A 14,916-nucleotide genomic window follows, 5' to 3' on the forward strand; every position below is an offset into this window, starting at 1 on the left:
ATCAAAAACATCTTAAGATTAATCCCTCAAGTAATTAACTCTAGCTGCAAATAAGTATAATGAGAAAAGAAATACTGCAGGTCAAACAAAACCAGGTAGGACTAAAATAAACCACAAAATAGATGTATCACACACTTACCAGTGGAAAAGGTTGAACAAGGTGCAATGCGCTTTCTGTTACATCAGACAAGTACAGTCAATGTGCGTCTCTCATTCCTCCAGGGCTGCTGGAGGACTATCCATCAGGTGTGGACCCGCATGCAGAGTGCTGTGACGTGCGGTGGGACTTGAAAGTGGACAACCGTTCCCGGGGGACCCTGAAAAGAACTCACCCGCCATGCCAGCACCGTACCTCCCTCAGCTCCTCGGCAGCCTGCAGACTGTGTAACAGCCGGCTCAAACTCTGCCTGCTGGTCCTCGTCCTCCTACACACCGTCGCCAGCCTCACTGCATCCCACAATGCAACAGGACTGGGCCTCCCCGCCATCACGCCTCTGGAGGAGAGCCCTGCCAACGAGGAGTGATAGAGCTGCCAGGAGGAGATTGAGGTTGTTAGGGTGGGGGGATTCCCTCGCCATGGCAACCGATGTGGAAAAATACAGCCACAGTTGCGTGAACGGCCGGAGCTGTGTGCCTGTGGACATTCTGCAATGCTCTCCGGCAAATGGAAAAATGTGGGAGGCTTTGAGATGAAAGACACACAAATCAATCAAAAACAAATAAATAACTAAACAAACAGACATGCTAAGGGATTCGACCGGTCCCTTAGGTAGGAAAAAGGGGACAATGCCACAGCCTTTTGTTGAGAGGGAAGGTCAGCTTCCTCATGGCTGAGTTTCTCTCACTACGCTTTTTTACACTGTGTTCCAATTATTGGTTTCTGTTGCACTGGCTGACTATGGAAAAACACAATCATATTCTCTTTCTAATGTTCATCCTTTGTCTTTGTTTCTGGGTCTCTCATACAGGAAGAAAATGTGTTCTCTAAATAAGACAGTGTAAAAAAAAAAAAAAAAAAATTAGCTGCAAGTTTGTGCGTGTGTGATGGTTTGTTTTTCTAGGTTTACCGTGTGCGTGCGAGTGTGTGTGGCCGTGTGTGCGTGTGCTTGTGTGCATGTCTTTACCTATGTGTGTGTGTGTGTGAGAATGAGTGCGTATTGCCAACACGTATTCTAAAAGTCTACCTAACAGGCTGGTGCAGCTGATGATTTTACAGAGGCCCCCCCTCAGATGTCACTTAGCTCTGCCATGCTGGTTTTTTGGCCACAATCCCATTAAAGCTTAACTGGGTTTTGAATGTGGTTCTGATGTTCGTATTAAATTCTGTGTTTTCCACAGGTTTATGCCCTCACTTTGTTTCGTGAGATAATATTCACCTATTAACACTGTTTACAAGGATCAAAACATGTCCGTAATTAACATCAGTAAAAAGCCAACACCTGGCTCAACTTTGAAAAAGCATCCGGAGACAAGCGGTCCTGCAATCAAGTCTAAAAATTATATCTCCATTCATTTTTATTACAACTTGGGCTTTTTATTATTTACTTATTTTAGTTTTGACCTTTATTCCTATCATCGCAATGTGGTTATCATGCAACCATGCAACAACTACAATAAAATTAAGTTCATTAGGGACGAAACTTAAGTGGTCAGCTTAAATAAAGCCCAGTTCACTGCATAAACTTAATGGGTCAATATGTAACTGTGGGACTTTTGATGTCCATGGGATATATCTTGCATACATTTCTATTAAAAGTTTAAAAAAAAAACAAAAAACTAATGGTTTTTATGTTCATCATGATCATGTCTTTACAAATTCCATAATTGTTTATTATGGAAAAAAATCACTTATTAATAAAAAAAAAAATACTGGATATCACTAAAATGTCAACTCAGTAGCCATCCAAATTTAATAACAACCACCTTCTAATTAGCTAAACAATAATAAAATGATCTTATTCAAAAATAGTTTTAATTGTGTTCAGCAACAGCAAAAATGTCAACTATGTTCCAAAAAGTCCCGCAATTATTTATTGACCCTAAAGCAGTAATCCATTGTCATTGTTTTACTGTGAAGGAATCATTCTGAGTATTTCAAATGCGTTCATTTTGAGTTTTTTATAGCAAATCAGAAAAATAAGTGGCAGTTACACACTAGATTTTATTGTAGTGAAATGTTTCTAAGATCGCACCAATTTGTATGTTTTATAGAATGTTGTCATAACCAACAGGACAAATCATCAAAACTGCAAAAATATATAGAAACCCAAGTTGTAATCTGGCAGAATGATCATTAAGGCTTCAGGTTAACAATATAATAGGGCTGAGCCATAAGAACAAAATAATACCACATATCTGTATGTACCTCGATAATGACAGATAAATCTTTGAATCATTAAAATACATATTCAAAATTTCCAGAGAACCTAGAGGGTAGTTAAAATTATGTTGTTTTTAAACTACCCTCATAGTCAGTAAAAGGGTTCAGTTATCAACCTTATGTGATGCTTGTTACCTTGATTCTATATTAGACCAGGAATCACTTTCACCTTTGTTAATAAGTGCACACTCAACTAAAAACAAAGCAAAAATAGGACAATTTTATCTCACCAAACAAATATGAAACTGTCTCTGACTTGTGTTAACCCAGAAAGTTCTTTCAGTCCCTTTGCCAAAACCCTGTTCAGATTCTGGTCACTTTTCAGCCACATGGCTCAGCAAAGCTAACTGATACGGGGATTGTAACGCTGGGTCAATATATTTAAGACTGTTCCTCCAGACATTAAGGGTTTTAGTTTAGATTTTAAAGGTAAAATCCAGTCAAACTATGTCTGCAGCAGAGAAAAAGTGGTTACCGAAGGTTAGAAGTCTTCTCTTTGATATGCATTTATTATATAATGTGACTGCAGTATGAGTAATATATTAATTAATTCCACCAACACAACTTGAAAGCCTAATTTACTGATTGTCCTTTACTGGAATTTTAACCTCAGGCCTTTTTATTCAAAGGAAATGTGATGACCTGATGTTACCTTTAAAGATTTTTCACAGTTGGTCAACTGTAATTCCCATGCAGTTATACAGAAGATAAACATCTCACTAAGAAAGGTAGTTTGCTACCTGCAAATATACAGGTTTAAGACATGATAATCCTGCTCCTCTGGCCAATTACATTGAGCTGGTCCTATACAGTGCATACTGAATGACGCTCTACATCTGACCACCAACACGGAGACGATTTGGTTAAAAGTCTGTTTGTTTCTGTTAAATCAAAATGTGTACTACATGAACTGCATGTGGAGGCTGTGCGAGGTTATGGCTGCCTCTTTTGTTGACTGTCCTCAGCCCCGTTCCCCTGTAAGCACCACATCTGATCCCAAATCAGCTCCTGTAGCATGCCCACTGTCTCGTACTTTTCTCCTCCAAACATCAAACTAATGTCTCATTAATTAAAGGGCTTATTAAGATATACAGTTCAAACATTCTCATCCACACATTCAGACACATTCGAAAACGCCCAAATTGTTAGCAGGCAAAGGGTATTAAAAAAAAAAAAAAATGAAGCGACAACGAAACGTGGCTCATTTCCTACTTTGTAAACTCATACAACTTCAACACAAAGGCATTTACTGGCTGTTACTGGAGAGGGGGAACAGAAACAAATCCAGAGAGAGGAGCACGTCATTGTTTGTGTGAGCACTAATAGCATTTCCTGATAATCGTCTAAGTCAGCTGACACTTTGGTTTATTTTATTAAATGTCGACCAGTGTGTGAACAGAAAGGAATGGCGTGACCTTAAGGGCTGACTTCTTCTTTAGTTTCTGGTTCTACTTTGTGTCTTTTTGATGGCTGTGAGATCAGGTGTCTGATAAAGACAAGCAGATATAGCTGGAAGCATTTGTTCTTTTCCACTCTAAAGTGTGTTTATTACTTATATGAGATGTCCAATCTGATATCTGATGTCAAGAGTTTTATTATACACCTTATATGAAGATTTAAAATTAATCATTATTCACACCATGTCTATATAGAAAGTATATTGGCTTATTTTGACACTTGCTGTTTAGACCCTGCCCCGCTCCTGCTTGCATGAAATACACAACTGCTCATTTGGCACAGCGCACCCATGCCCATCTTGAATGACTGCATTCAGTGATAGAAAACTGCTGCTATACCAATGGCCACCAGTAGATGGAAATCTATTTATTCTTTTACTCTGATACTGCTGCTGACGACCGACTACACAGGAACTGTCTGAAATACAGGGATCAGGAAGGCTGTGGAAGAAAATGTGAATCCCCACTCATCTGTGGGTAACAGTGTGCTGTTGTGTGTGTGTGTGTGTGTGTGTGTGTGTGTGTGTGTGTGTGTGTACCACTGCCTAAATGCATATACATAGATGTGTGTCCATCTCTACTTGCTGCATGTTCTCTGGAGAACTCATCGGCGTTGCCATGACCTTGGGGCTGCGGGACAGATGTGGCAAACCACCACTGTCTTCTGACGCACAGGGAGCCGCTACATTAGCCGTCCCATCACTCAGCGCAGCCTTGAAGCTGCATGAATTGTAGTATGAAACCATTGTAGTGTACAGTGTGTAATAACTGCATTATTGCCCCAAGACCCCAGAAACAGCCCAGGGATGATTTATATTCCCTTTGCCCCTATTTTAACAGAATACCCCCCAATCCCCAATATGAAATGAAGTAGAGGATGGCAGACAGAGTGCAGATAAGACCATGAAGTAAATGACAGTGACTGGTGCCAAAGCACTCCTTGTATTGAGTAAAATAAACCAAATCGATACACAACACAGTGCTTTATATAATTAAAAGAGCAAAAGGAGGAATACAGGGTCTGCCAGCGTTGCAGAAATGTGCCATGTTAGCAATATATGATTGCGCCTCGCGATGGTCACGCAACCCTCGTCACCAGCACACACCAGAGATCTCATATAAGCGGCGTATGTGTGGTTTCACTCTGCGTCTCATGCCACCAGTCACAGTGTGATGTAACAGCCATCACAAGCCAACTGTTGTTCATACAAATAAGCCTGCATTCACAAGTCATGCAGAGAGCATGTCTGCTTTACATGCACTAATGCGTCCTCACTGTGGTTGCATGGGTGCGAATGCTGTGCGTATGTGTTGTCCATCGCTGCCCTTCACACACGTTTGCACCAAGGATTGGCAATTTTTTTGTGCGCAAGATTCCTTCCAAAACGATAATAGAATTAGATTCAACTGAAGTAAATCTCTGATTTGACTTTTGTTAGTAATGCAGGCATGCACGCAGCAGTTACTCTGTGATGATTTATTTATTTATTTACGTTTCAGTTTGTCAATTTTTTACTGCATTATACTGAGAAGAAATTGCGTAGGGTCCTATAGATTCAGTCTAGATCCCCGACAATGGTCTGTAGCAGTCGTAGAGTATGGTCTGTCACATTCCATAACACACTACAAAACTGATTTTGTGTTTAACCCCTGCACATATAGACTATGTATGCCTCTTGCCCCCACCCCCCTGTGCACCCAGCACCAAATGGTATGTACACTAATATTTGCCCTCTTTCACTCTTTCTCAGCCTCTCTCTGTTTTCACAATAGTTCTGTTCTCTATCCTGTGGATCTATGCAGAAGCCCATTCCTTTTTTGGTTGTAAATACGTTCCCTAGTATGCTGAACAATGTATGTCTCTCCTTGTGTATTTTGAGTTGATGTCATGCTGTTACTTTCTTCTTCTTCTTCTCCTTCTTCTAATCCTTTTTCTTTAATTTGAGCGTCTGAAATCATTGATGTTAAAAGAGAATGTGGTGAGGTTTAACCAATAGACTCGTCCTCAGCTTCGCAACCTTATTGTGAAAGGTTGTGGTTCTGTGTGTGTGAAAGCGAAAGATTTATGATTATAGAAATGAAAAAGGTTCAAAGGCATATAGAAGTATCATTGCGATTATGATTATTATGATTACTATTATACTACCAGTATATTGTAATATTATAGATGCTTTAGTTCAAGTAACTTCTTTAATTTTTTTACAAACAACTTTGATGAAATGATTTATAAAACAGTCTCACAAGTCATGATCTTTTCGAAAAGTATGAAAACTACTGCTACAATGATTAAAATTGTGTTCTGATGAAAATAAATACAGACATATAATCTGTTCCTTTGTTGTGGTTTTGCATGATGTCACTTCCAGTCAAGATACAGAAAAAGCATTGAAAACAATATCTCAACACTTGTCACAACAAACCCAATCTTTGCAGTTTAAGAGACCCTATTAGCTACATACAGCTGATATTCAAAATTACACTAAGTTTTGATGAGCTAATAATGTGATATGAACACCTGTATTTGTAAGAAGAGGTTAAACTAGTTTGCAAAAAATACAGAGTGAGAAGGAGTTTACATCTAAAATAATCTCTGAATAACCAATTTTCACAACTGTGATAACTCAAGGTGCAATCATATGACATATTTTGTTTGCAGTTGCATTAGTCCCTCATGAAGCATTTTGCAGATATTGTGTCCAGCAAAGGACAAAGGATATGTTGCCAGTCTCCTGACAGCAAGCTGAAAAGTACCAACATTTTACAAAACAACAAACCTCAAAACTTACATAGAAACAAATGTTCAACGTGCTCCCTGGTAACATTTGCTAACCTCGTTAAATTATTTTTATCTTTGCTTAAAAGCAAAATTTGTGTTGTAGAGATCATGATACTCATTTAACTTTATGATCAAATCACTTCTAGTAATGTCAAACACTGTCTCTTCATGACACCTGTTAATGGGTTCGATGTATTAGGCAGCAAGTGAATATTTTGTCCTCAAAGTTGATCTGTTGATCAAGTGTAAGGATTTGAGCAAGTTTGATGAGGGCCAAATTGTGATGACTAGATGACTGGGTCAGAGCATCTCCAAAACTGCATCTCTTATGGGGTCTGCAATGGTCAGTAACTATCAAAGTGGTTCAAGGAAGGAACACTGGTGAACCGGCGACAGGGTCATGGACGGCCAAGGCTCATTGATGCACGTGGAGAGCGAAGGCTGGCCCGTATGGTCCGATCCAACAGACGAGCTACTGTTGCTCAGCTTGCTGAAGAAGTTAGTGCTGGTTTGGATAGAAAGATTTCAGAATTCACAGTGCATCACAGTTTGTTGTGTATGGGGCTGCATAGCTGCAGACCAGTCAGGATGCAGGATGCCAACACTGGCCCCTGTGCACCATCGGAAGCGGCAACAATGGGTATGTGAGCATCAGAAAAGGACCACAGAGCAATGGAAGAAGGTGGCCTGGTCTGATGAATCATGTTTTCTTTTACATCACGTGGATGGCCGGGCGCATGTGCGTCGCTTACCTGGGAACACATGGCACCAGGATGCACTATGTGAAGAAGGCAAGCCGGTGGAGGCAGTCTGATGCTATGACCAATGTTCTGCTGGGAAACCTTGGGTCCTGTCATCCACGTGGATGTTACGTTGACACGTACCACCTACCTAAGCACTGCTGCAGACCATGTATACCCTTTCATGGAAACAGAATTCCCTGATGGCTGTGGCCTCTTTCAGCAGGATAATGTGCCGTGCACAAAGCAAAAATGGTTCAGGAATGGTTTGAGGAGCACAACAACAAGGTTGAGGTGTTGGCTTGGCCTCCAAATTCCCCAGATCTCAATCCAGTCCAGCATTTGTGGTATTTGCTGGACAAACAAATCTGATCCATGGAGGCGACAACTCGCAACATACAAAACTAAAAGGATCTACTGCTAACATGTTGGTGCCAGATACCACAGCACATCTTCAGGGGTCCAGTGGAGTCCATGTCTCGATGTGTCAGGGCTGTTTTTGAAGCAAAAAGGGGGCCAACACAATATTAGGCAGGCGGTCATGTTATGGGTATAAATTCAGCAGTAAAATCATTCAGCACCATATTTTCTCAATTAAACCATATTTTCTCAATTAAACCCAATTTAAAAGGTCCAGTGAAACTCCACTGACAGGGATCATTGGTTTGGAATATACATATTACACATAAGCTGTCATATTTTATAGCGTATATTTGTACTGTAGTATCCATCCATGCAAAAAAAAAACAATTAAAACCAGATATAAAAGAAAGCATGCAGTTCTCCTTGAAACCTTGAGATGGCAGTGAAAGCACATTAAATGGAGTGTGGACTGGTATAAGTCCAAGAGTACAAAAATAGACCATGAAAAAAAATATTGTAGCTTGCATAGCCACAGGAATCATGAATGGAAGCTACACAGACATGTGCTGATTCAATTCTGAGCCAGACTCAATGTACCTACACCCCAGCAGAGAGATGAGTTTCTACATAAAGTATTTACCTCATTTGGTATTGCACCACATTCTTCAAATATTGTGCATACCTACATTCTGAGACGAGAATTAACCCAGAGGATTGGAAATATCTTCCATTCATACATTATGAAACTGCTGACCAAGAGCCGCTGGGGCCAGCTGGGTCCATTGCATACTCATTCACCTTTAAATATTGAATGTCACAGCCCAGACATTTATTCAGCTGTTTATCCAGCATCAGTGACATTCTGCCCCCTGAGTTTGCATAATATTGTACAAAACTCAGGAAATGGAGTCACAGTTGGTGCTGTTTGTGCTTTTTGTGTGAATTCAATTATTGTGTGAGCTTTAGGCTGCATTGTTTCTAGACAGGCTCAAAACAACAGTGTTATTTTAATGGTGGATGGTAAAGTACAATAACAAATTGCATATTCTTGCTTGCCTCCCGCTCTGTGCCAGTGGCCCTTCCATCTCGGATTAAAGCCCTCATTTCTATTTCAGCTTGTTGCAGGGATGAAGTGCTCAGCTGACTAATCCTCAACTAGCCCGCCAATAGTCAGCATCCAATATTCCACCTGTCATTCAAGCCACAGACTCAGACTGTGTGGATGTATGGTATTAAAAGGCCATGTGTTATTTTTTTTTTTAGAAAGGAAGTTGATTGCCGGGTGCACTGCTAATGAATGCAAAGATTAAAGGGTCACTGATTCTGGTTTTTAAATCCTTAATAGACATCACCCGGTAGTAGACAATATGCATGTTTACTTTAATGAAAGCAAAAAAATGGTATGTGAATATTTCATATCTGAGGTCCTGACATTAGTGGGATAACTCTGCGATGTCATGTAGCCACCAACAGAGGTCAGTACTGTGCAGGTACAGGAAATTTACCAATGCATAGCTACACGTGGCATTTATCCAAGTGTTTCCTGTATAGCAGTGAAATTTTTCACCCTTACCTGGTTAACATCTCCAATGATTAAGTGCAATGTTTCACCGACCCATCTATCAACCCTGACCTTCTCCCTACATGAACGTCATTGCTCTATAACTACGTCACCTCACAGGGCACTGTCACAGTAAAAGTTACAATGTTTCATAATAAGCTGCACTCACATGAAATATTTCACCACTGCTAGATTTAATTTGGAAGCACTTGCTTATTGTATCTTTCACGGTTGTGTTGCTTCCTATAGATTCCTAGAAAAAGCATCTCTTCAGAGGGGTTGAAAAAATGTTAGCCTAGTTTAATATTTCAGAAAGTTAAAGCTTCTGCAATCCTTATGTAATTGTCTCTCGTAACAGTTTTTAAGCCAAGTCCTGGCGCATCCTCCTGCGTTTTTTTTCTCACTCACTTTTTGCAGCGTGTGTTACTGTGCTTGTTCAGGTTTTATAACTAGAGGGAGGGGGTGGGGAAGCAACATTAGGACAGGGATTTAAAGGAGATGATCTGCCTGAGAGGACGTTCCAACACATCAGATGCAGCAGCTTCGTTCACATCATTGCTGGCACATGAAAAAAAAAGAAAAAAAAGGGAACCTATTCATTTTTGCTGCACTGCTCCTGATCCATGAGCATCATGTTTTGTTGATCACAGGGCTTAATGGATGAGGCATAATTAAACAGATGTTGAAGCATCGTTGATTAGTTAAGCAGAGTTGGACACTGGGTTTTAGGCACTGCTTACGATAGCGTGAGTGGCAATATGGCAAATGTCAGTCACAGTGAGAGAAGTCCCTCCTCGGTTACTGATGAGGTGCACCCTCTTTGTAGATCTCTTTAGATTAAAGAAGGAGGGGGAAATCACACCTGAACTTAAAAGGTAGCCCAAGGAGCTACCATGAGAAACCAATCCCTTGTGTGAAATGACATGTATGCATTTTGAAGCACTGGCACCAGAAATGCAATATACACTTTTCTATGACTCCAGACTAGAGACATTTCCATGCGTTTGCATTTCTCATGCATGAAGCTACAGCGACATCACTCAGTACTGTGCAATGTTACCCTGACACTTTTAATCGTCAGTGGAACTGCTGTGTAGAAATTACAGGCAGCATTTTGGTTGGGTGTCTGGACAGACAATGAGAGACGAGGTACATAAAAATGCAGTTGGAATAAAAACGCTTCAAAAACACAGTCCAAAATGTTCAAAACTAGTAGACGGATACAAAGAATATTAAAATAGTGAATATGTCTTTGTCTGGCTTTCATCTAGTTTTCAAACTGCAGATTACAGGGCATGAATCACACACTGGCTTTCAGGCAGAAGAATTCACTCCTGCATGCATCCTTCTCTGCCAGTTGAATGCACCCAGATCGCTCAGACCTCACATATGCCTGCTGTAGTCACACCTCCTCTTATCTTACGTCCTTTGGCATATGGCAGGACATAATGAGAAGAACTCATTTAGAGCTGTTTGTGCTTTCTCACCCGCGTTTTTCCATGTCTTTTCCTGTTGATTCTCAGTCCTATTCTCTTTCTTTGTTCGAATTATCCCTTTCTGTCTGACTCCAGATATCTACAGAATCCATACAGTAGCATGCAAGTTGATCCAACCAGTTATTCACATATCTACACACTGGTAAGTGATCAGTGGTAAAATCTTGATAGAGCGTAGTTTATGCCAATCACAAAGCAATGTATTGAGAACAGTGGATAAGATCAAAAAAGTCAGGAGATTACAAAATGGGTTTCTGCAAGATGATGTCCTTCCATCTATTTCATCCTCATCTCTCACCTCTGTATATATTGTAAATATTATTACTACTGTTCTATTATTATTTTATTCCTATTACTATGTCTATTGCTACATAAGCTGCTGTAACAATGTAAATTTCCCCTGGCGTGGGGAGAAATAAAGGACTTATCTTATCTTATTAACTATACACTGCTTAATCCTCACTAGGATCGTGGGGAGGCTGGAGTCTTTCCCAGCTGACTTGAGGTGAAAGCAGGAGGTACCCTGGGCAGGTCACCACTCTATCGCAGGGCCACATACAGAGACAAGCAAGCACTCCCGAATTCACACCCATGGGCAATTTCAAATCATCAATTAACCTCAGCATGTTTTTAGATTGTGGGAGGAAGCCGGAGTACCCAGAGAAAACCCACGCATGCACAGGGAGAACATGCAAACTCCATGCAGAAAGATCCCGGGTGGTTAACCACTGAGCAACTGTGCAGCCCTGCAAGATGATGTGCAGAGATTACACGCTAAGATGTAAGTATTGGGTTTCAGCAATACAAATGTTTAAAACCCAAGGGACCATAAATATGTAAAAGTCTATTAAACCAATCAGTGAGGTTACATGGCTGCCCACGTCTTTGAAAGTGAGGCCTTTAATTAAGCCTTCATTTTTTTTTTTTTTTATAGGAAGTGTTTCAAGGATAGACTTATAATTTATGGAGACTGTGGCCACTATACTGATTTTTTAAACTTCATAATATGTACATAAACAGACCAATGATAATAAATTTAGACAAGTTCTACACTTGGCGTAGTTTTTACACAGCTGCATGTAATTTTCCAAATTGTAATCAGAATTCTAAACTTCTAAATCCATGTGTGTTGTAAAAGTAAATCAGAAGAAGCAAAGCATTTTGTCATATGATCTTAGAGAGTAACTTTCACTGAAATAAATAAAACCATCTGTATTTTTCTAATAATGAATGCACTTGATGTATAGGGTTGGATGCTTGTATCCAATCTAAATCCACTGCCACAATCATTTTAATGAGAAGGTTAACGTGTGACAACTTCATCTCAGTGTGAAAATGTGTGTACCATGCTGCTTTGAACCATCACACGCATGCAAGCTGGTATTTCAAGCAGACAGCTTTATAATGTAAACAGCGTAATCACTCTACCTACGTCAGAAGGGGTAAAGGACGGTTGCCATGATAACTTCCAGAGTCGTCACATTCTGTCTCACATAAGCTTCTGATAGACTCAGATTTCTAGATGTTGAGCACAAACTAGACTTCCTGTATCGCAGCTCATTGTCTCACCAGTGCCTGAAGCAACACCACACCAACACATGTTTAATGCAATACTGCTTTCAGTCAGAATATCTCATAAGCAGCACATACGTGAGCCGAAATGATTTATAAAATGTCACGTGTCACCTCAATCACTAATGTGACAACATAATACAACTGACCCTGACATCCAGGCAGCTACTCAGATACTTGAGACTCAAACACATTTTTATTGACAAATTCAAGTTGTTGATCTAGTGAGCGAAAAAGACTTATTAAGACAGAAACATATTATCAGTTTGAATTGTTCCAGCCTTTCTGCAATGTCCATGCTGGCAACTCTGAGTCATACAAGAACACTTATATAATAATAATAGTTGAACATATTAAACCACTCAAGCACTCAAAGAGAGGAGGTAGACAGATATACGTAAATTAAATGAGAAAGACAAAGAAAAAATATTTATACAATGAAACCATATGAATTATAATAAAAGATGAATAAATAAGTCTAGAAATGACAGTAGCAATTGAAAGTCACAGGGAGCACTTCAATTCAGAAACAACTAGAGGATAATTCAAGTCCAATGTGAAATTTTTCGGATTCTCACCTAATAGGCTGTTTAGGAGAAAACAAACTTTTGTAGATTAAAGTGAGCAGATGCTTGAATGTTTAATGATGCACCTGAATCTGGTCAAATAAAATTTTTGGCTCTGCAATTTGTACATTTTGGATAAAGCAACAAGAAATAAATCACAGTAATAAACAACAAGAAAACAACGCATTCCCGTTCCAACTTGGCAGTGCTCAGTCAACGAAGCTCAGCTGGTAGGTAATGTACTAATAATATCTAACAGAGCACTGCGAGGCACACAAGCACACACACATAAGTTTGCCTTCTGCTTGTTTCTTCGTGCAGTTAAAGAGTTTATTATGTACCGCTATGGCTTGTTCTGTATTGAAGGAAGGCGTGCTGATATTTCCAGGCAATTAGATGAAAGGAACAATTTTCCATTCACAGTTCGTTTCCTGTGACTACTGTTGCTGTGGCTAATAGCAAGCATAATGAATCACTGCATCATATTAGGGGATATTCTTATTTCCTGTCTAACCCAGCTTAGTGATTAGCTTTATTTTGTGCATTAGATACAGAAATCCACACAGTGCAAACAAAACAAAACAAAAGACTTGAGGCAGGAGAGAACAGTTATCAAAGTTGCTTTTTTTCCTCTTTTCTAGTGGTGTGCATCATCTACACTGCTCTGATGGTTCCACCAATCTGTCCAGTGTTTAAACTCTGTTGTTTGCTTATCTCTGCAATCCTTGTCTTTCTTCCCCTTATCCTTTACTCCAATTGGCTGAGGCAAATGCCTGCTTTTCTGGACCTAGTTCTGCTGGGGATCTCCCCCGAAAAAAGGGTGTTTTCGTCTCCACTGTGGCATATATGCTTCCTCATAGAGAATCTTGTCCATATTTAAGTTTGTAGGTACTTAACAGTACTATTAAATTCACATCATAAATAACATTTTAATAACTAAACATGTTAGGTAAATTTGCAATGCCGGTCTTATTTTTCTACTGGAAATCATTTTGCCTCAACAGCTGTTGTTTTGAATGTGCTATCTTACTAACAGTGACTTAGCTTGACTTGACATCAAGCAACAACCTGAGAGGTTGAAAAATTAGGCCAGTGGTAAAGTGCCATAAACTGCACTTCCTTAAATGGTCACTAGAGGCAGGTTCCAAAGGTTAGTCAATCACTATAGACACCCACGTTAAAATGCCTAGCTTTACAACATAAGTAAACATGTTTACTGTCTAATAAAATAACAGTTTTGGTCTCTATAGCTTATTTCTCCATTCGTGATAAATGTACAGAGGTGAATTTCTAAATAACTCTTGTGCTTAAATTGCATTAAAGCTTACAAACATACACAATTAAGGAGGTGACCACTTTGAATAAGAGGTCGGTGCCATCAAAGGGCAGTTCATGACCAAAACCATTTGCTGGAATTAGCAAGAATTAGTCAGGCACTGCCAAGATAGCCAGACGCACAACAATGAGCTTCAAAACTGCTCTTTAGAAAGCTGTGGGTGATGTCAAAGCGGATCCATCCATCTTTATATACAATCAATGGTGCATAATGTGGAAATGAATTTTTTTATAGGGAGAGCAAGCACATAAAGTCTTCTTTACATCTACAATGGCTAGAAAACCAGCAGGAACCCTCCATCATAAATGAAAGACTGTGACTTTCTCTATCATTTACAATCTGGCATCAGCTGGTCTTTGGGATGGAAATCTGTTTCATACAGTTTAGTTGATTGGATGGGATTATCAGAGGGAAACATATACGCCCAATGAAACTCAGGGGCATTATTAATAAAGCAACATGCCATTTTAGGAGTGAATTGCTAGGGGATGCATTATACAACTTCCATGTGCAGGGAGCTCAGGGATAATAACACAACTAGAGCAAGTATCACGAACTTGATTTATACATTTTGATGGGAGATGCATTTTATATTTGAGAAAGTATCTAAAAACGGTTTTGCAATACAAAGCTACATGCAGATCCTATAAATGAGGGACCTTGTTAAGT

General features: G+C 39.7%; 1 protein-coding gene across 1 annotated transcript in view; it reads left to right on the plus strand.

Annotated features, from left to right (window-relative positions):
* The window catches only part of LOC111566603 (NALCN channel auxiliary factor 1), a 91,773-nt gene extending 85,606 nt beyond the window's left edge, over positions 1-6,167 (plus strand). The window contains exon 3 of the mRNA XM_023267292.3: positions 223-6,167. Coding sequence (XP_023123060.1) covers positions 223-524 — 302 coding nt within the window. The 3' untranslated portion in view covers positions 525-6,167. The remainder of the gene's footprint in view (positions 1-222) is intronic.
* The last annotated feature ends 8,749 nt before the right edge of the window (positions 6,168-14,916 follow it).

The sequence above is a fragment of the Amphiprion ocellaris genome, chromosome 11 (genome assembly GCF_022539595.1).
Source record: "Amphiprion ocellaris isolate individual 3 ecotype Okinawa chromosome 11, ASM2253959v1, whole genome shotgun sequence".
NCBI classification, from domain to species: Eukaryota; Metazoa; Chordata; class Actinopteri; family Pomacentridae; genus Amphiprion; species Amphiprion ocellaris.